Raw genomic sequence first — 20,207 nt, forward strand, 5'->3', positions numbered from 1 at the left:
ATGCGTGTTACAGTATGTGTGAGTCTATTGTGTGTGACCCATGTGTATAACCTTTATCCTGGGTGCAGGGGGGAGGGGGGGGAGGGGGGCGGTGGACCAGTGATGCAGAGACGTTGAACTTTAAAAACCCATCATTGGCACATCCATCACACACGACATACACATCGCTCTCTCCAGGGACGCACAAAACACAACTTCAACAGGTGAGTGGAAAATTCTTGTCCTCTCACTACATCACGAGACGCTGCAGTTGTTATGAGCAGTGGTGGAAAGAGTATTAGAGTAGAATGTCATATTCAAGTAGAGGTTCTGTTACTTTGTTACTAATATTTTACACAATCAGTACAGGTGTAAAGAAAAAATACTTAAAAGTAAAAAGTAGGCTAGTCGTTGATTTAAAATGTACTCACAGTAAATGTTACAAAAAAAGAGAACATTATGTTACGTGTGATCTTTTCCATGCAATTCTAAAAGTATTAGAAACAGAGTTCAAGTTCGATACTTTTAATTTGAAAAACAAAGTGCACAAAGTAAAGCCAGATTCCTCCTCTCACTGTGAATGGCTGCACAATTGGCCAATTTATGACGGTCCAGTTTCTGTTGCTATTTGCATTCATGGATGGGAGCCGAATTACTGACTTAAAAAAGAATACTCAAAAAAGTACAAAAGTACACAAACAACCTAATCAATTACAGTAACAGGAGCAATGTAATTAGTTACTTCCACCCATAGTGTTGAGAATTGAGAAACATGTACAGTAAGTTATCATTTTTGTTAATGAATTCATGTCATGTTATGCATGAATCATGGTTTTCCTGCTTCGTGTTTAATGCTTTGGTTGTTTCAGATTAGCCAAAAATGTTCATTGATATTCTTGTTGCCCAAACGAATATGCATGCATATTCTGTGTAGGGATTTCACATTGGCGGTGATTTCTCATTGAGAAATAACAATGTGGCTCCTGGGGAAGATCAGGGAGAGCATGGAGAACATCCCCCGAGAGCTGAGTCGTTATGTGGGGAAGAGCGAGGAGGATCTCTGCCTCTCCGCCAGTCTGCACAACAACATCCTCACCCCGGACAAGATCCCAGAGTTCTGTCTGCCACCGCGTCTCTGCAAGAGAAGCCCTCTGCTGGAAGCTGAGAGACCTCCACCTCATCTGTGCAGCCAGGTACACAGGAGCCCCACTCCTTCACGCGCTACACATGGTGGATGGATGGCTGTTGGAAGTCCTGTGCCTCAGAGGGCTAAAGAGAAGCCGTTGCCGTTCTCCGCAGAGGGATACGGCCTGGCAGGGATGTATGAGAGCCCTAACACTCGCCGCAAAGAGTCTCTGTTTCACTTAAAGTGTCCTGCTTATGTGTTCGATAGGCGCAGTCCTTTAGCGGCACCCACATTGAAAGATGAAAGAAACCTGCCCAAGACAACCTCTGGATTCTTCCCTCTGTTTTCATGCAAGAGCCTGTCAGAGACAGGAAGCACGGAGAGCGAAACACCTTCCTCCGATGACTCGTCTCCACTTGGCTCCCCTTACAGTGGCTCTCTTAAAGGGCCATTGTCCTGTTCTTCAGGAATTGGGACCAGAGAGGAGAGAGGGATGTGGAAGAGGAGGGGCGAGGCTTTAACGGGCTCTCCCAGTAGCTCAGAGGGAGGCTCGTTCACCCTGCGCCCGCCCATCCACCTCTTTCCTCTGGACGCTCTGCACTGCCAGGAGCGGCTCCAGCGTGAGCACGTCCTCCCTCTGCCACCGGGCCCCGGCAAAGTCCGCCTCTCCGCCGAGCACACCGCGTCCACCGACGCCGCTTTCTCATCCCTGTCCACGGTCCGGGTGCGCCTGGTGTCCGTGGAGGGCCTGAGAGAGGCCGACGACGACGACCGACGACCTTTGAACTGCGCAGTGAGCGTGTGTCTGACCCCGGGGAAGCTGCAGCGACAGGATAGCGCCATCATCAGGAACTGCCGCAGCCCCGTGTTCAACGAGGATTTCTTTTTCACAGAGCTCAGTCAGGACAGCCTGCTGGTCCTGGAGCTCAGGCTGAAGGTGATGGACAAACCTAGTCCTGGGACACTGAGGCGGGGGACTGTGATGGGAGTCATCAATAAGCCACTGTCTCAGTTACTGCCTCTTTTAAATGGGTAGAGGAACACACAGTCCATTTATCTGAAACTCAAAAAAAAAACTGCCATACAACTTATTTTGTGTGCCATGGACCATTAATTTGATAAAATTCTAGGGTGGAGACTCTGGAGACGATGTGCCATGGGTGCACTTTTTTGGGGGCTGTGTGACCAAACTCATGCCGAAATTCGGCACTGCACTCTGTCAACTCCCCAGCAGCGCACCCCCAATTTTGAAGTCGATCATACGAACGGTTCTCGAGACACGTGAAAGCCATGTTCTGATTGGTCGAATTGCACGAAATTCGACACTGAACTTTCTTGGGTGCCTAGCAGCGCACCCAGCAAGTTTGCAGTCAATCGGATGAACGGTTCTCGAGATAATTTGGCACCGTACTCCATCGGGTTCCCGGCAGTGCAGTCTTCAAGTTTGAAGTAGAACGGTTGAACGGTTTTCGACATAAACCACTTTTTGTGTTGCCAAGAGGCCCGCCTCCCACTTTGAAAACCTAGCTGCTTTAGAGAAAAAATTATATCTATACTGTTTAATACTGTAAGAGGTTGAATTGGTTATGCACAGTACTATTACTATTATTATTATACTATAGTATATTATGTTATGTTATGTTATGTATGTTAAGTTTCTGTTTTATCTTTATTTAATCTGTCAAGGTTCTCCCAGACGCCAATTTAAGATTGCTGCATCGTACAGTTTTTTAAGGAAAAAAAATGCTCTGTCAAGTGAGCTGCAGCAGCCACACTGCAGTTTGAACAGTGCTATGTCTATTTAGCTTTCTCTAAGACAGAACCTTGAACAGACAGCTATTATAGATCTGCAAGTCAAATGAGACATTGAGTAAAATTTTTATTTTATATGACTTATCTGCTGAATACTGGCCTTTTGGCTTTCAACATGTGAAGGAATTGTTTAATAACAAGCTGAATGCCTGTAGCTCTACTGTAGCCCACTCCGTTTTCTGCCAGCCAGTTAAATTCAACACACACACGTTGGTGTATTGGTTAGGATCTGTAATGTTAACGTTATTTGTTTTGTGCAATTCAATATTGCTGGTAGTGATAGCCTACTGCTTCAGTCACCTGGCTCTGTGCTGTAGTAGTAGCCTATCCAAGCCTGCTGGTCTCTCATGACGTGTGCTGTACTGTTGTAAACGTAAACTTTGCAGTGGTGCTGCCAAAGGCCATTGCAGCACTGCAACTTCATAAATAATTAATTAATCCCTAATCCCGCCGGTCAACGACGATGCCATCGTCCATCGTGATGTTTCATGGTGAAACCAGCTGTTTGGTTGACATCGCCCAACCCTACACAGCATATTCAAATAAACCTTCCCTTTGACAAACACAAAATTTCTCGTGAACAAGTAAGCAGAACAGTTGCTTTTGAAAAACTGCACAAGGAATTACAATCAATGAAGGCTTATTATTTTCTTATTTTATGTTCAATGTACACTGTTATACAATTTTAGAAATAAAAAATCCTGTTGTTTTTTGTCAAAGCTTCTTTTAATATAAGTCAATGAGGGTCACTACGTTTACATTTTGAAATGTATCAACTGTTTGATTTACCCTACAACTACTGTGACTAAAATGCTATATCACCATAATCAATTAACAGGTTGGCCCCACTGAGGCTTGGAGGCCATTTCACCATGTGTATGAAACAGTGTGTGTGTGTGTGTGTGTGTGTGTGTGTGTGTGTGTGTGTGTGTGTGTGTGTGTGTGTGTGTGTGTGTGTGTGTGAAGTTGTAGGTGTGTGTTTGGTTCATGCCAATTTTCTAAAAGGGGGTGGGGGAGCAGATTTCTAAATGCAGGGTGGCGGAGGCAGAGTAGGGTGGGCTGCCCCTACCATCCTGCATTTCAGAGATTCCCATATATGGTGGTGGTCGAGGTGGATCACGGATTTCAAGCAGAAGAGTAAGGAGAAATACAGCAAGTGTTAAGAAGGTTCCGGTCAAGGTGCTAAAGGGGATGAGGGACAGTGGCGCAGTGGATAAAGCTGTTGCCATTTACTAACTGTCATCCCATCCCTCCGCGGTTCAGAGGTCATCATGCGTGTGACCTCACCACGATGTCATCATCCTGCTATGATGACATGGATCTTCGTGGCCGATGACATCATCAATGATGTCAGATCTCCTCTGCGTCCTGTCGGGGGCGAGCACCGGCTAATCTATGAATCAAGTGAAACACCTAGTGACCCATAACGGTAGGAGACTCAGTGGTCGCCACGACGGGTGCCCAGGGTGGGTTCTAGGATGAGGTCAGCGAGACCTCTTCCGCAACAGCAAGGTTAACTTATAAACATAATTCAAACTAAAACGGTAGCCTCGTAGGTTCCTTCAGTGTCCTAAAACAGCATTGTGGACAGAAGGCCAAAACGCTAGAATAAGCTGTTTTCCAAAATACCTGTGTATGTGTGGACAAGGCCTATGATGAGTAAACTGACTTCATCATAAGGTATCACCACCAAACAACAGTCAATTTTCAGAAAGCATTCATTTAGCCTAGATGCTTTTTACCCTTTAAAATACGCTACTTTTGTGTGAAGTGAACATCAGAGAAAGATGAAAGTTGATTTTTTTTTTTACAAACAAAAAGACCTCCAAACAAAAAGACATCCAGCCCTCCAGCCCAGTGGTTGTCAAAGTGGGGTCCAGGGACCTTGAGGGGGTTCCAGAGACCCCCTGGAAGAATGTATGACTATTTTAGTCATGGGTTTCATACAATTTTCTGCAAGAGTTGGAGACTCTGGACTGACAGACAGACACCGGTCATCCACCTAAGCACCATCGTGCAGCTGTGCGCCATCGGCTCATACCAGGATTTATTGGTTGAGTGACAGCACTAATGACATCACAATCGCTCAAGTGACATCACTGATGACATCACAATGCTCAAGTGACATCACTGATAACATCATAATTCACTGATTTATGACATCCCAATCGTGTCATCGTGCTGACATCCCAATCCATGATGTCATAAGATGATTTTGTTCTTATGACATCACTATGACATCATCAGTGCCCCCCAAGATTCAAGATTCAAGATTCAAGATTTATTAAGTGTCCCAAAAGGGCAAATTGGATTGCAGAAAGCGTAGTACGAGGTACATACATAAAAACAAATAAGACAAAAAAAACATTGTAAAAACAGTCTAGAGCAGCAGTTTAAAGTGCAACACAATAGTTAAAGTGCAAATGACAACAGTAGCAACGATCTAAAGTGCACAGTAGAGATATAAAGTGCATAGTAGCAAAGTGCAGTTCGCTCACAGCAGCACATTTATATCACAAGAAAGAGCTACAATGTATCATTGTATTAAAGCACAAAAGAAAAAACCTCAGTCCAGACCAAAGGGCAGACAAAGTATATAATACAGATATACTGTACTGTACCCCTAAGAATAAATAAAGATAAAAGAATAAAAGAATAAAAGGATAAAATAATAAATAACAAAATAACAGCAACGAGAGACTTCCTGAATGGTATTGCATTAAGGACTTTTTGATATAAAAAAAGACGTAAAAGTGGATTTTATGCAACAAGTTAAGCGGCGTCATCTGTTGCTATCTAGAAGAGGATGTTGCGCATAGGATAGGGTCTTCACTTCAAGTTTCTGGCTCAGGTAAATAATCTAGCCGCGAGAGCGGAACGCTGGTCTTATGGGGAATGTTAAGTGGGCTAATGCTCAGTATGAGCGAGAAGCGCCCGCTTAGCGGGGTAAGCTCCAGCCCACCCTTTTACCTGGCTCCTTTTTACCACATGAGCAGCCTGTGCAGCGCATGGTCAAGATAAGGCTTTTTTTCGTCAGTGATGATGTCATCCGTGATGTCAGTGCTAAACTTGGGCGATTTCTCGAATGGGCTTGAGTATGAGGTCACCTGGCTGGTTGTTGCTACATCATGATGTACGTGGCCGAAGTTGCCCTTGTTTTTTCATCATTGGATGTACTATGATTTATTATCCAGTCACAGACATCCCTTAATCTTTTTTATTTTTATATTTTTTACAACAGTTCAATAGTTTCTCGTAGGAATATTTTTTTACCTGGCTCCTTGGTCGACACGTACCGTTGGCGTTGATCCATCCATGCGTTGGTCCATGGCCATGGTCCCTTGGTCCCTGGTCCACACATCCCCCCACTCTGACGTCACCGCAGGTCACGTCGAGGCACCGCCCACCGCAGCGAGCTGTCAGTGTCATCATCCAGTCGAGCCCACTGACCGAACGTAAACATGGTGACAGAGAGGTGAAAGAGACGGGCAAGAACATGGTCTTCGAAAGCGTGGTGGTAGATGTCCTCAATAAATTTCTAGGGGACTACGTTGTCAACCTTGACAGCTCACAGCTCAAGCTCGGCATATGGGGAGGTAGCTAAAAATCTGAATCATGATTTGTTGTTTCTAGTGTAACGTTACTTGCTCGCTCGCTAAGCTAGCTAGCTAATGCTAACTTAGGTTAGCTACTGTATTAAGGCGTGTGTGAGAGGGTCCTCCAGCTGTCAGCGTCAGTTATCGGTCCAAAACCGAGTTTAGCTGCCCCGTTGTGGACTGCAAACTGCACTCGATTGCCTATAGCTGGCTAGATCAGCCAGTTTTGTTTGTTTCCTGGTGCACCTAGCTGATTTGCTAGTGAGACTGTAGGCTAACGTAACGTTACTGTGTTGTTCAGAGCTTCAGAAAAGTAAGGAGTCCGAAGGGGTCACACCCTTTCAATTCACACACAGCCTTGTGACTTGCAGTGTTTCATTCTCAGAGTCCGAATTACCAGCTCTAACGTTACCAGAAAGAGACACAGGCAGTCCCATAACGTCAACCCTACACATTATGGCAAAAGAAGATAATTAATTAGAGGGAAAAATGGTGCCGAACTACCTTTCCAATTCACTCGCTGTCAGTGACAGTCTGTCACTAGTACTGTCAGCTGTGTTTAGTTCATGGACGGTATATTATAATACTGTCAATCAATGGTTTAGTACCTCTGAGAAGTAAAACAAACATGCAAGAAAGGAGCAACTGCAAATGACACACTACAGTAACAGTAGGTCACAGATTAAATTCCAGCGTGGTCCTTATTCCTGCTAGCTTATAATGCAATAAAGCTGTGGTCAAAGTGCAGTTTCGTGGCATTGTGTTTTTGCTGTTTACTCTCAGACAGTGGAGTGGTACTATCGCCTCGTCCAAAATGCAACACACACTGCACAGTAGGTCTCTGGTGGCCTATAGTAATGATGAATGGCCTTAATAATTGATGCGTCAGACAAGGCTGTTGACCTAAGCTTATTAAGGTGCCCTATTTTGATAAGCATTTGTAACACCTTACTAATCTATTTGACTTGATGTGATTAGTTAAATGTACATAGTAAAACAATAAGCAAGTGTTCTTTTTGCCACAGGTGATGCTGTACTCACAAATCTAGAAATCAAGGAAAATGCCTTGGTAAGTGAAGTTGTTAAAAGGCTTGAGTCACAATAACAATAATTAAGCACAATATCAATGTTATGGCGGTTCATATTAGAATCATTGAATGTTCCTTTTTTTGCAGAGTCAACTTGACATTCCTTTTAAAGTTAGAGCGGGACATATAGGTAAGATTCTAGTCACTGCTCTCTGACACACTTTGCTTCCACCCGCTCCAGAAGAACACTTTCACTTTCTGTTTGCTTTAACAGGACGGCTAGAGCTGAAGATTCCATGGAAGAACCTTTACACCCAATCAGTGGAGGCGACACTGGATGGTGTTTTTCTTCTGATAGTTCCCACAGCCAGTAAGAGATCATTTTCTATGTCCTGCTAAGTACTTAATAGTCATACTGATTATAAATGAATGTGCACTGCTAATACTTAATGTTTCAGTGAGGTCATGCAGTGCTTGAAAAATACCAACCTGCCACATGACAATGCCAACACAGTCACTCTTGTAACATAGCATTATATACACTATAGTTAATTTGGTAGTATTTTGCACTATGACAACTCATTCAGACTCATAAAAATAAATAAAAATCCCACTAAACAAATTTCAAATCCAGGATACTGAGCAAGTGTTCTGATTAGGATGCACAACATACTTTCACACAATAGTCAGACAATAGCACACTTTCACTTACCTAAAACATCTGTAATTGTATTGTGTGTTTTTGTGTGTTTGTTTCAGTATTTTGTGTGGTGTGTGTGCAGACATATAATAATGAATTGACCCCATTCTGTCCAGGTATAAAGTATGATGCAGAGAAGGAGGAGAAGCAGCTGCAGGAGGCTCGTCAGAGGGAGCTACAGAGGATAGAGGAGACCAAGCAGAAGGCTGCTGAGCAAGGTCAGGGTTCAGCTACACCACAAATTAGTTTGCGTGTGTTCAGCTTGTGTGTGTGTGTGTGTGTGTGTGTGTGTGTGTGTGTGTGTGCTTTTGCGCGCACGTTTGTGCGTGTGTACCCTGCAGTGCAGAGACTTTTTTTTCTTTTTCACAGCTTTCAGAGACATTTTTAGTTTAGTTGTAAAAGAGAATGGGCAGTGCACTTAAAGCATTTTACTGCTATGTCAGTTAGCTGAGTGGTTCTCAACCTGGGGGTCGGGACCCTGCCAGGGGGTCACAAGAACATTTTGGGGGTCACAATATGATTTATACAGGATAGGAAAACAATATGCATTTCTACTATATATATATATATTAATTGTCTGTTTCATTTCCCCCCCTTGTGGAACACTGAATCATTTTCAGCCTCTAGGCCTCCTCTGATAATGAATCAAATGAAACAACAATCATTCTTTGGATAGATAGGACACAGTAGCGTAGCGTGCAGGAGATGCAGCAGCATAGCAGGAACTGATATTTGAAGCCATGTGGCATGCGGTCATGGTTTGTCTGTGAAGTTTTGTGTGATATTTTGGAGCAGCTAAGGCCACAGGTCTCACACATTTAGATTTCCTATTTCCTGTGGTTTGACACTGCTGAGCTGAACATGCTAATCAGAGCTGTTTTGTGTGAGACTGGTAGCAGCATATCAACCACGGTCCTGTGTCGAATACTAATACTGTGTCAAACAGGGCCTTGAAAACTGTGTGAATTGGACTCCCGGCTAGTTGTTTTTGGTCCTGAAGTGGAAAACAGTGTTAGGAGGACCTTGCAGTTCATCAGAACAGTTCTATTTCGGGACATAATTGCAATAAGTTAAAAAACAAATATGTTCTCTTTTATTGAGTTCAGTATCTCATGTATCTGTGCTAATACTGTATACTGTGCTAAGCATTCAAAATGGAGTCTGTCAGCTGATTATTGGTATGTTGCCACAAAATATCCCGTCATTGTAAAAGCATATTTGTCTTTGTTTTTGACAGAGAACCCTAAGATAGAGAAGCAGGACACCTTTGTGGAGAAGCTGGTCACTCAGGTCATTAAAAACGTGCAAGTCAAGATCTCTAACATCCACGTACGCTATGAGGATGATGTGAGTATTCAAGCTAAGTTACCTCTTAGTGCATGTACAGTATAACAAAAGATATGTATAACAACATATATATTTCTGCTGGTAGAGCATGTAATAAATACTATACTGTACACAGAGCGAAAAGAGCGACAAAAGCTCAGCGAATGCAGACATAAAATAAAATGACTTAAATATTCTATGGCCTAGCTCTTTCTTTTTCTCCATTTTTCTCTCAGGTCACCAATCCCAGTTGTCCCTTGTCATTTGGGGTGTCACTGAAAAACCTCAGCCTCCAGGTGATGTGTTATGTTGTCCCTCCAGTCAGATAATATGATGTACCGGTAATAGTAATAATGTAATTAGCGATTAAATTGTATTTAATCTTTAATTTAACTTAATTGAATTAATTTAATAAATCAAATTAACTCACTGCTTGTGTGATTTCACAGACCGCTGATGAGAACTGGAAGCCTTGTCTTCTTGATGAGAATGCCAAGCTCTTCTTCAAGGTTGAAGTTCAAATACTATTTCTGTCAGCAACACCTGTATATTATAACCTGAAGCTTTTTTATTACAGTAACGTATTTTTCAGGAAACAGACACCAGACACAGCCCCCCCTTCCCCAGTTTATTGTTCCCTCAAGTAAAGGGGAAGTTAAAGAAGACATGCAACATTTGATCATATGAATCTAGTTAATTTGCTTTTCACCTCAGACAAGACAGGACACTGATTTCAAGTCTGAAATTGACCTAGATTTGCTAGAAAGATGAACAACATTTCAGCTTTTCTCCAACTAGCGCGCTGATGGATGACATCACTAGGGTGGCTGTACAGTACATTAGTAGGGATTTTGAATGTTTTGATGAATCAAAACAACCACAATCCAAGTCAGAAACACAACAGCATATGCTGTGAGCCTATTAGAATACTTAATACCAAGACTTAGCCTGTAATCCACTGTACTGTACAGTCAACCTAGTGATGTCATCAAGCAACGCCCAGATGGTGAAAAGTTGAAATGTTCTTCATCTTTCAAAAGGGCTTTTCTTGCAATCTAAGCTGATAGAGCCTTTTCGTTACTCGGAATGCTAATCAAAATGTACCCTGTTTTGTTTTTAGATTAATAAGATACCCTAAAATAATAATAATAAAGTCTACTTCATGTTGTAAATGTTTGGGGAAACCACGACATCATAACATAGATAATACATAACATTTAGCAGCCCGATATCAACACTATGGCAAGTAACTGCTCTCTACAATAATGGCTTTGTGCTTGAATTCTCAGCTGGTTCAGCTTGACAGCCTGTTTGCCTACTGGAACGTCAACTCAGTGCTCTTCTCCAATCACAGTCCAGATGAGGCCCTGGTGAGTCAGCAGCATGTCTGTCATTACTGTATTATGCTGCCTCCATCTGGCTGGGTTTAGCCATGTCAGGGCCTGTCTCACTCAAAGCCACAGTCTCTCTTATGGCAATCTATTTCACAAATACCACACAGTGATTGGGAGAAGAAAAAAGAAAGAAAGACATTGCTCTTATTTATTTTGCGTAATTCACACAGTCTTGTCATGAAACTAAATATTGATTTGGGATGCACAGATGTTCTTTTTTTATCTGGTTTATTTAGGCTATTCAGCTAATGAATGGAGATACAACCCAAACCATACTGTACTAAGTCTATCCGCAGTTGGGTTGAACGAGTTGACGGAGACAAGGAAATAATCATAATCACATCAATGCGGACCTGTAGAACAGCGCTAGTCAGCCTGTCAGCAGAACGTTAAAAGTCAAGTAAATGTTAAAGTAAGAAATACAGTATGAAAGCCTTTTCCTTACAGTAGGTCCTTGTGTAACGTGTTTCCCTCAGAAATTGCTAGTGAATATTAGAAAGTGCCATCTGCACACTCTGATCAATGCTAATTTCATTGGCGGTTCTTCTAAAACACAAAAGCACTTTGCCAGACATAATTGGGTAAAAGGTTTGCTGGATGGGATATTAGGATGGGATATTATCGTACTTTCCTTCAGTGATCGACTCTACATCCATTTATTTTAGAGTGTAAATGAAGCATCTCTTCTGGTGTGTTTGTTTCTATAGCGATGTCTCCAGAACAGCATGGCGGTCCACAACTCATCCAACGTCATCCATGACTTCAGTGAGTGTTTCACTGTAACCTTAGTTAGAACCAGAGCCATCAATTCTGAAGTTGGGCCTTTTGGGTCAGCAAGGTATTATGTTCTATAAGCTAATGCTGCCAGGCAACACAACATGTAGTAACGGGGAAGTAAAAAATCTCTGAAAGCTTAATAAATGACACATCGTCAGTCAGTGTTGCATCTATATTTTTGGTTACAATGTTTGTGTTTATGCTCAGACTGTGGATCACTGGCTTTGCTGTGAATGCATTTGATTTTCATATCAAATGCCTCCCCCCCAGGCAACCAAATGAAACCCACCCACAGCCACCTGGAACTTGCACTGGCATGACACATATTTTCCATGTGCAAATAAATTATATAAGCTAACTAAACACTGACACAATATCATGACTCACAATGACAAAGTTCAATACTTATCTGATTTGCACCAGCAGTACAATGTTTGAATCATGCAGTTTGAATCACCACCACCAACGCATTTAACAATCATAAGCATATGCTACCCTACCCTCTCTAAAAATGTAGGCCAGTTTTCCTTCAATGCAAACATAAACTAAATCTTTTACAGCCCCAAAATACATTAAAAGCACATATGTTCAGTACAGTTATACATTATGGTTTCAATGTGCCAGGATTTACACATCGTTTAAAACACATATTTTATATTGTTTCTTGTCCACAGTTTTTTGCCCCATCACAGCAGATGCTAAGCTGCGGATGAATCCGAGGTCAGATGTGGACTTCTCCTCTCCTAAATTCGATCTGGTGGTCAATCTCAGTGAGGTGGCCATTGAACTCAACAGATCACAGGTGTGTGTGTGTTTGTGTGTGTGTGTGTGTGTGTGTGTGTGTGTGTGTTTGTGTGTGTGCGTGTGCGTGCACGCGCAGAGCTTTGGAAGAGAAAGTATGTTAATAAAAATGAGATGAGAGAAAATTTTATTTAAAGTCCCTGGAAACCAAAATCCACAAAAACCTAACTATTAAATTTAGGGTCTTATGTGAGTAATTGTGTGCCTCTGAAAAGAGAGAGAATTACTTTCAACCCTAACCCCAAAAATCGACACTTTTCTACAAGGTCTGGATTTCCATTTCCTCATTGAAGAGAGCGGAGCGCGCGGTGCTAAAATGCAGGATCTTATCACGTCATAAGATTTAATCGAATCACACACACGCATGCACGCACGCGCGTACACACACACTGACACACACACAGTAGCGCTGTGCACTCGCAGCGCAGCGGCGAGTGTGTTCGCCGAGCAACGCGCGAACACACACACACACACCATCTCTCTTTCCTTCTCTCTCTCTCTCCTCTCTCTCTCGCTCTCCGTTAACGGAGAGAGAGGTCTCCTCTGAGAGAGAGAGAGAGAGAGAGAGAGAGGAAAATACCTGCTGCAGACGGGACACGCCCACACAGTCCGCGGGAGAAAATACACTCTAAAATGTAATTGATTCTCATGACTTTTGCCATGACTGTCAAACCTAAATTTATATACTTTGCGACGTTCATCATCGTTCAAATTTGGCTGGTGGCTTATTAACATAGGTTCCTGTGATGTGATGAACTCAAAATGCTAAATAATAAAAAGATATTTCTGGTTTCCAGGGACTTTAACTTAAAAGAGGCAAAGAGTTAAAGAAAGAGTTGCTCAATCATAACAGCACTAGTTAGTGATTATTATTATTGTGTAGTACTTGGTGTTAGTGATTATTATTATTGTGTAGTACTTGGTGTTAGTGATTATTATTATTGTGTAGTACTTGGTGTTAGTGATTATTATTATTGTGTAGTACTTGGTGTTAGTGATTATTATTATTGTGTAGTACTTGGTGTTAGTGGTTATCTGCTCACTTTCTGCTTTCTCCAGTACATCAGCATTCTGGAGCTGCTGGGCTCAGTGGATTTGATGACACGCAACCTGCCATACAGGAAGTACAGGCCTGACGTCCGCGTTCACACCAACGCCTACATCTGGTCAGAAAACCCTGTATTATAACTCCACCTTTTTTTTTTTGCACCTTTTGTTTTTTTATTTAGTACCTTTTGGGTGCTCAACACCTATTGGTAGTTGTCATTCACACTGTGTGTTGCATCTCATTGATCCCATTTGACCTTATGGTTAAAGTGATGTTGAACTTTGGTAATACCTTGGATGTGTGTTGCTTCCTGGCTTTGATTTAACCCCTGCTAATACAGCTTGACGAAGACCAGCGAGGTTGAAACGCATTGCGTTTTGTTGCCCGTGTTTTTGCTTGAAGATGTACATGTTGGTAAACTTGTATAGTACACCTGTACATTACTTCTAAATTAAAATGTGAACTTAATATCCCACAAGCTCCTTTTTTCTATTTTGATATAACCCCAAAATCGGCGATTATCTGTTTCTCAGTGCTCTGTCAGAGGCGAATGGAGAATGTATAGTGAAACGGGTCTCAAAAAACATATGTCGATGGAACAAAGAAAATGGTATGTTTACCAATAAATGTAAATAGGCAAAAAATTGTTAGAGGCGATTTTTTTTTTAATGTTTTGAGAGAATCTACTTTATTGAAATCCTGTCTCCCATCTTTTTGGCTTATTTACAATTATTGGTAAATGTATTATTTGCTTCGATCCTTTGGCACAAGTTTCCAATGATTCCCTCCAGATTTCGGCGTTACACTTGTTCAAACTGAAATGTTTAATAAACATAAAGAAAGCAATTCACTGAAACACAATTCAGCAACATGACTAGCATTTTATATATTGTCTCGACTGCTTTTTTCGCCTTCATTTATGTGCGCTAAAATGTGATTTTGAGACCTGTTTTGCCATACGATGGCAGTGAGTGGAGAGAGAGAGAAAATAAGCAATTCTCCAATAGGCCCTTTTCACATTGTCATGGTAACAACTTCCATGCTGAGAAAGTGGCACAGTGCAACTTCCTGTGGCAAGTTTCTTTTTGGAACTTATTGACAAATCAATCCAACAAAAACAACACAATTGTAATGGTTACTAACTTACTACTAGTACATGATACAGTACATAATGTAACAAAGTTAAAATGTTGGGCAGTTTGTGGAGCAATTTAATGAAGAGGAAGTTGCAATGCATCAGTTTCTCAATGGGCTAATCATGTGAATGTGCTAATCATCTCTACCGTTCAACACCACTTTAAGTGGTAGCGATTGTGCATGATACTGCTGGCTGCCACCATTGACACTATAATTGTCGCTCTTGTGATCAATGCTCACTCAGTTGTACTCTACTACCAGCACCCTTGTTAATCCAATATAGTGGTAATTTGCTTTGCTGAGTGTTTCCTACTACGCGCGTCTATCTCTCCCAGGTGGCGCTACGTGATCACAGGCATCCTGGAGGTGGACGTGAAGCCTAGTCTCCACATGTGGTCGTGGCAGCACATCCGCCAGCACAGGCAGACGGTGAAGCGCTATCGGGAGCTCTACATGGCCAAGATCACCAACAAGAAACCCAGCGAGGAGCTGCTCAAAGAGCTGGAGGTGGGACAGGAGGAGGAGGGATGGAGGGAGGGAGGGAGGGAGGTGGACAGGGAAGGGTGGAGCAGGTGGAGCAGAGGAAGGAAAGGAGGGTTGATTCGAAACAAGGACATTGGTGAAGACAAGATGGCAAAAAGGCATGACGACGGGAGGTTGTGGAGGAAGTTGGTTGGAGGCCAGAGTAATAAGAAGTGTCACCCATAAATGCATTATATTTGAGCGGCCCACCACCCACCAGCTCATCTAACCTGCATAGTTTTGGTATATTTCTGGTGCTGTGATGCGCTAGTCTCATGTTGCCTCCTGCCGTCTTTCGTCGATGTTTTATGCTGTCAGACACTGGAAGTGTTCTTGAACTACAGTGACAATAATTCACCTAAACTGTAATGCTGACATACTGAATACAGAGCAAAAGTCACAGTGACACTTAGCCTCTACAGTGTTAGCTGACTATTACATATACTCGCTAGTTTTGTGAAGTATATGAGATCTTGTACTGGTACTTATAAATGGGTAACCTCCCCAGCAAATTGTGTCTTTCCTAGATACATTTCATCCCATCCATCCATAGCACTAGGCCTTTATTTTTATTTTATTTTTTATGGCAGGCCTGTTTTTTTGGGTACAATGTAATTAATTGCTACAAGAACATACGGTTTCCATCTAATCCAGTATTCAACCCTACAAAGAGATTGAACTGAATTTTAAATCAATATTTTTTTTACAAGGACAAATTATGCCTCAGAGACAGCATTCCTCCTCAATTTATCTGCTCATTGGTTTTAACTGAGGTCTGTTCTTATTTTGCTTCCCCTCAGTCTCTCCTCTGCTCTGCAAGCATATAGTCTTTTCCTGATGTGCTTATTAATGGACATGAAGTAATTGATGCCTCCCGCAAGGAGCAGCCAGGAGCTGTTCAAAGCTCTAATCGATACGTCTTCTATCTCTTTCCCCAGGAGCCTGAGAGGACGCTGGATATTTTTAACATCACATTGGCCAGACAGCAGGCCGAGATGGAGGTAACGCTTGATCAAAGATACAGTTTCTGGATCAGTATGATTATCTGGGTCTTGCCCTCATCTCTCATGTTGTAGCTCTACCTCACCTGTACCTACAATACGCACGCACGCACGCACGCACGCACGCACGCACGCACACACACACACACACACACACACACACACACACACACACACACACAGTACATACATATATGTGTATATACATATATATTTTTATACATGTGTATACAATATATATATATAGATATAGAATAGATATAGATATGCTTCTTCAATCTGCTGCCATGTTCACACTAATATACCAAGCACCAAAAGCAGTTTAGTGATCTACAGTTCTAAGCGTAGCCTCGAGAAACAGATGGAAGCATAATATTTCGTGATGCCACTGAGTTTCAGGGTCAGACATTACATTTCTAATTTTGTCCCAGGGTGAAAACATTTAGATCTCCTGAACTAGTCTTGTTCTTCCCCAGGCGAGCAAGGCGGGCCTGCGTATCTACCGTCCAGGGGTGAAGATGGAGGAAGAGGAGTCTCCGGGTTGGTTCAGCTGGATGTGGAATTGGGGAGGAGAGGCTGATGCACCAGTTAAAGACATAAAGACTGGAGGTAGGTTATAGATATCAGGATATCAGGAAAGACGCACAGACCAAGAATAATACAGTATACATATCTGGGAAAATAAGATAAAAGCAAACAGCTTCATAATACGGTATTTGTATAAGAGCAGTCTATCTAATTAATAAGTTAGCACAAGGTTAGATTAAAGCTAATGCTTTTCTTATTCTTATTCCTTATTCTTGCAATTGCATTTACTCCCTCCTGTCTTGCCGCTTTCTCAGGTTTTGATGAGCTGATGACCCCAGGTGAGAAGTCCAAACTCTACACTGCCATTGGATACAGCGAGACCGCTTGTAATCCCAACCTGCCAAAGGATGTGAGTCACTACCTTCCCCAAGACCCAACCTCCAACTCCTATTTCACTTTTCTCTTCTCACCCCACTTAAACATTTTTACTGAAATCAAACTCCTTATATTAGATACATTGATTATGTATCTTTAACACATACATACACATGCACATAAAATATGTTTGGTCATAAACTGTCATAATTTCTTTGTTGTAGTTTGAGGACATGAAGGTCAACTTCCACATGGAGAAGCTGTCTGTGTCCATCAAAGACGAAAAGGACACGAATGAACTCATCAAGCTGACTGTGGGAGAGCTGAAGTCCATGCTCACGCAGAGAGCTGGCGCACAAGCCATCAAGTTTGTCCTGATTCTTCCTGCTAAAGCCTGCTTTCTCACACTGGCTCTAGGGTCGTGGGTCATTAGCTTTTGTTTCTGCTAGGCCACTGCATGGCCTTGATAGTGCGAATATGTTTTAAAGAGTCTTGTCTCCAGTCTGTCTGGATATGCTAGAAGACGATTCTTTGGTGATCTTAACAAATTATATGAAATGACAGTTGATACATTATTTAATTATATCTACTGTAAACATGTCTGGCTGAATTTCCCACTTATTTGCTTGGGAGTGGACGCTCAGATTAGAAAAATATTGCAGTTTCTGGCATTAGTAGAGTTTTGCAAACATGGGAGCCACCCTCAAGTTGAAAGAAAGCAGCACAGCAATAAAGCAATAACAAATAATATAACAAAAAAATACTTCACCTCATTTTCACCAATGTATTTTTTACCAATACTAATATCTCCTCCTCCCTCCTCCTGGTGGTTGTGACATTCATTTTGTTTTCCCTCTCCTTCATCCAGACTCACAGCCAAGCTCAGTCTGTTCGAGGTGACGGGCCTGGCCACTAACCACCCCGCCGCCCCCACCCTCCTGTCGTCAAGGAAGGCTGCCACAGGAACAGGCACCCCGCTGCTTAGCATCCTGTTTGAGACCAACCCTTTGGATGAGCGCGCCGATCAGCGCCTCCATGTAGAGTCACAGCCCCTGGAAATCATCTACGACGCTGTGAGTGCTGTGTCAGTGTGCGAGTATGAGCATGAGGAGGAAACATGGAAGGGTACATGTCATAGTTGTTCTTTGTGCGCCGTTCTCCCTGTAGGAAACGGTGAACAGCATGTCAGCGTTCTTCATGCCCCCTGATGACCTGCAGCTGGACGAGCTAACCAACGCTACGCTAATGAAACTGGAGCAGTTTAGAGACCGGACATCGACTGGTCAGTCACACAATTCATGTATATGATATACGTACATGTATCAGGGATAGATTTCTAGCCTGCATCCAATCCTCCAAAGCACCAGTGTTAATGTTGGCCATTCCTTGGTTTCACTTTCACTTAATGGCATTTTGATTGAGTTACTCAATTTATGGGCAGGGCCTTGATGACGCAAAGGAAGAAGCTCCAGTTCAAAAAAATATGTATCTTCTCTAAAAGCCGAGCAGTATACGCTTTCAGGGAAAGGATGCTTTTGACATCTTGCCAACAGACTTGGGCTGCTCGATTATGGCAAAATCATAATCTACTACTTCTGTGGCTGTGTCTCCCTGGGAGCACTGACTACTAACAAACACAACTAAAACAACACATTCATCACATTGCACATTTTCTTATCGGCACACGCGAATGCATTTCACCTTCCAGGCCAGCTCTCAGTCAGTGAATCGCTCAGACTTTGGTGGTGTTATTGATTTACTGCCGTTTGCTGAAATTGCAAGCTCTTTTTTCCACCAATGTCCTGCTCCACACCGATGGGCTTTACCTACATTCCAAAGGGTTACATGATCATTCAATATATTCATGTTGTGATTTAGTGATGCACTTTTTACCCCCGGATTTCCCCGGATTCCCCCCGTTTTCTCCCCAACTGTACTTGGCCCCTGCCAAGTTGTCCCGGGCGTTGCTCCACCCCCTCATTGTATATTGAGATATACAATGTTTGCAATATTATAGTGATAGCATTTTTATCTTGCCCAGATGTTCTGAACTGATACCTTCCAGTCATATGCCGACTGATCTGATATTTGCTGACTACACACTGTAATGTTATTGTAATTGTAATGTAACTGGATGTTGTCATCAAAACACAGAAACTTGGATAGCTGAATGTATTTGATCTGAAGGCTAGATGGGGTTATTACTGATATGTCACTGATGTTTTGTTTTTCAGGCCTGATGTACGTGATCGAGACACAGAAGGTTCTCGATCTTAATGTGAACCTGATGGCGTCCTACGTCATCGTTCCACAGACGGGCTTCTACGATGGCACTGAGAACATCATGCTGCTGGACCTGGGACACTTTAAGGTAAGGAAGGGCAGGGCATTCCCTACTAAACAACACGAGGGTCGCAGGTTCGAACCCCCGTGTTGCCTCTGGCTTGGTCGGGCATCCATACAGGCACGATTGGTCATGTGTGCAGGTGGAAAGCTGGATTAAGGGTATGTGTCTTGGTCGCTGCACTAGTGCCTCCTCTGGTCAGTCAGGGGGGCTTGTTTGAGGGGAGAGGAACTCGCGGGAATAGCATGATCCTCCTACGTGCTACATCCTGCCGGGGAAACGCCTGGCTATCAGGTGAAAAGAAGTGGCTGGCGATTGCACATGTATCAGGGGAAGCATGTACTAGTCTACAACTCAGATCGGCAGAGGGGGGTGGAGCAACGACCGGGACGGGGAATTGTCCAAGTACAATTAGGGAGAAAACGGGAGGAAAACAATCTGAAAATAAATAAATAAACTAATATCCATGATGGACTCTGAGTAGAGCCGCTGCTCCTTCACATAGAAAGAAGCCTAGTTGAGGAGGTTCGGACATCTGGTAAGGATGCCACCTGGGCGCCTCCCTAGGGAGGAGTTCCAGGCACGTCCAGCTGGGAGGAGACCATGGCGCAGACTGAGGACTAGATGAAGAGATGATACAGTATCTCCACACTCGCCTGGTAACGCCTCAGGATCCCCCAAACAGAGCTCACGAATGTGGCCAGAGAAAGGAA

At 42.8% G+C, this 20,207-nt stretch overlaps 2 protein-coding genes across 2 annotated transcripts in view; both read left to right on the plus strand.

Moving 5' to 3' along the window:
* Positions 1–953: 953 nt before the first annotated feature.
* On the plus strand, positions 954–4,580 carry LOC310784245 (C2 calcium-dependent domain-containing protein 4C; the record flags this gene model as incomplete). Its single annotated transcript, XM_083645264.1, is given in 3 exon segments — positions 954–2,127; positions 2,130–2,152; positions 4,566–4,580. Coding segments are annotated over 3 exon segments (1,212 nt in total).
* Positions 4,581–6,398: 1,818 nt separating this feature from the next.
* The window catches only part of vps13a (vacuolar protein sorting 13 homolog A), a 70,704-nt gene continuing 56,895 nt past the window's right edge, over positions 6,399–20,207 (plus strand). The window contains exons 1-20 of the mRNA XM_083644342.1: positions 6,399–6,513; positions 7,539–7,582; positions 7,689–7,731; positions 7,816–7,911; positions 8,358–8,459; positions 9,479–9,588; positions 9,804–9,863; positions 10,017–10,076; positions 10,857–10,937; positions 11,669–11,726; positions 12,413–12,540; positions 13,599–13,705; positions 15,060–15,231; positions 16,185–16,247; positions 16,724–16,856; positions 17,090–17,184; positions 17,375–17,517; positions 18,019–18,223; positions 18,318–18,432; positions 19,385–19,521. Of these exons, the coding sequence (XP_083500468.1) occupies positions 6,414–6,513; positions 7,539–7,582; positions 7,689–7,731; positions 7,816–7,911; positions 8,358–8,459; positions 9,479–9,588; positions 9,804–9,863; positions 10,017–10,076; positions 10,857–10,937; positions 11,669–11,726; positions 12,413–12,540; positions 13,599–13,705; positions 15,060–15,231; positions 16,185–16,247; positions 16,724–16,856; positions 17,090–17,184; positions 17,375–17,517; positions 18,019–18,223; positions 18,318–18,432; positions 19,385–19,521 (2,052 nt within the window). The 5' untranslated portion in view covers positions 6,399–6,413. The remainder of the gene's footprint in view (positions 6,514–7,538; positions 7,583–7,688; positions 7,732–7,815; positions 7,912–8,357; positions 8,460–9,478; positions 9,589–9,803; positions 9,864–10,016; positions 10,077–10,856; positions 10,938–11,668; positions 11,727–12,412; positions 12,541–13,598; positions 13,706–15,059; positions 15,232–16,184; positions 16,248–16,723; positions 16,857–17,089; positions 17,185–17,374; positions 17,518–18,018; positions 18,224–18,317; positions 18,433–19,384; positions 19,522–20,207) is intronic.

This window comes from Poromitra crassiceps (genome assembly GCF_964638095.1).
Source record: "Poromitra crassiceps genome assembly, chromosome: 10".
Taxonomy (NCBI): domain Eukaryota; kingdom Metazoa; phylum Chordata; class Actinopteri; order Beryciformes; family Melamphaidae; genus Poromitra; species Poromitra crassiceps.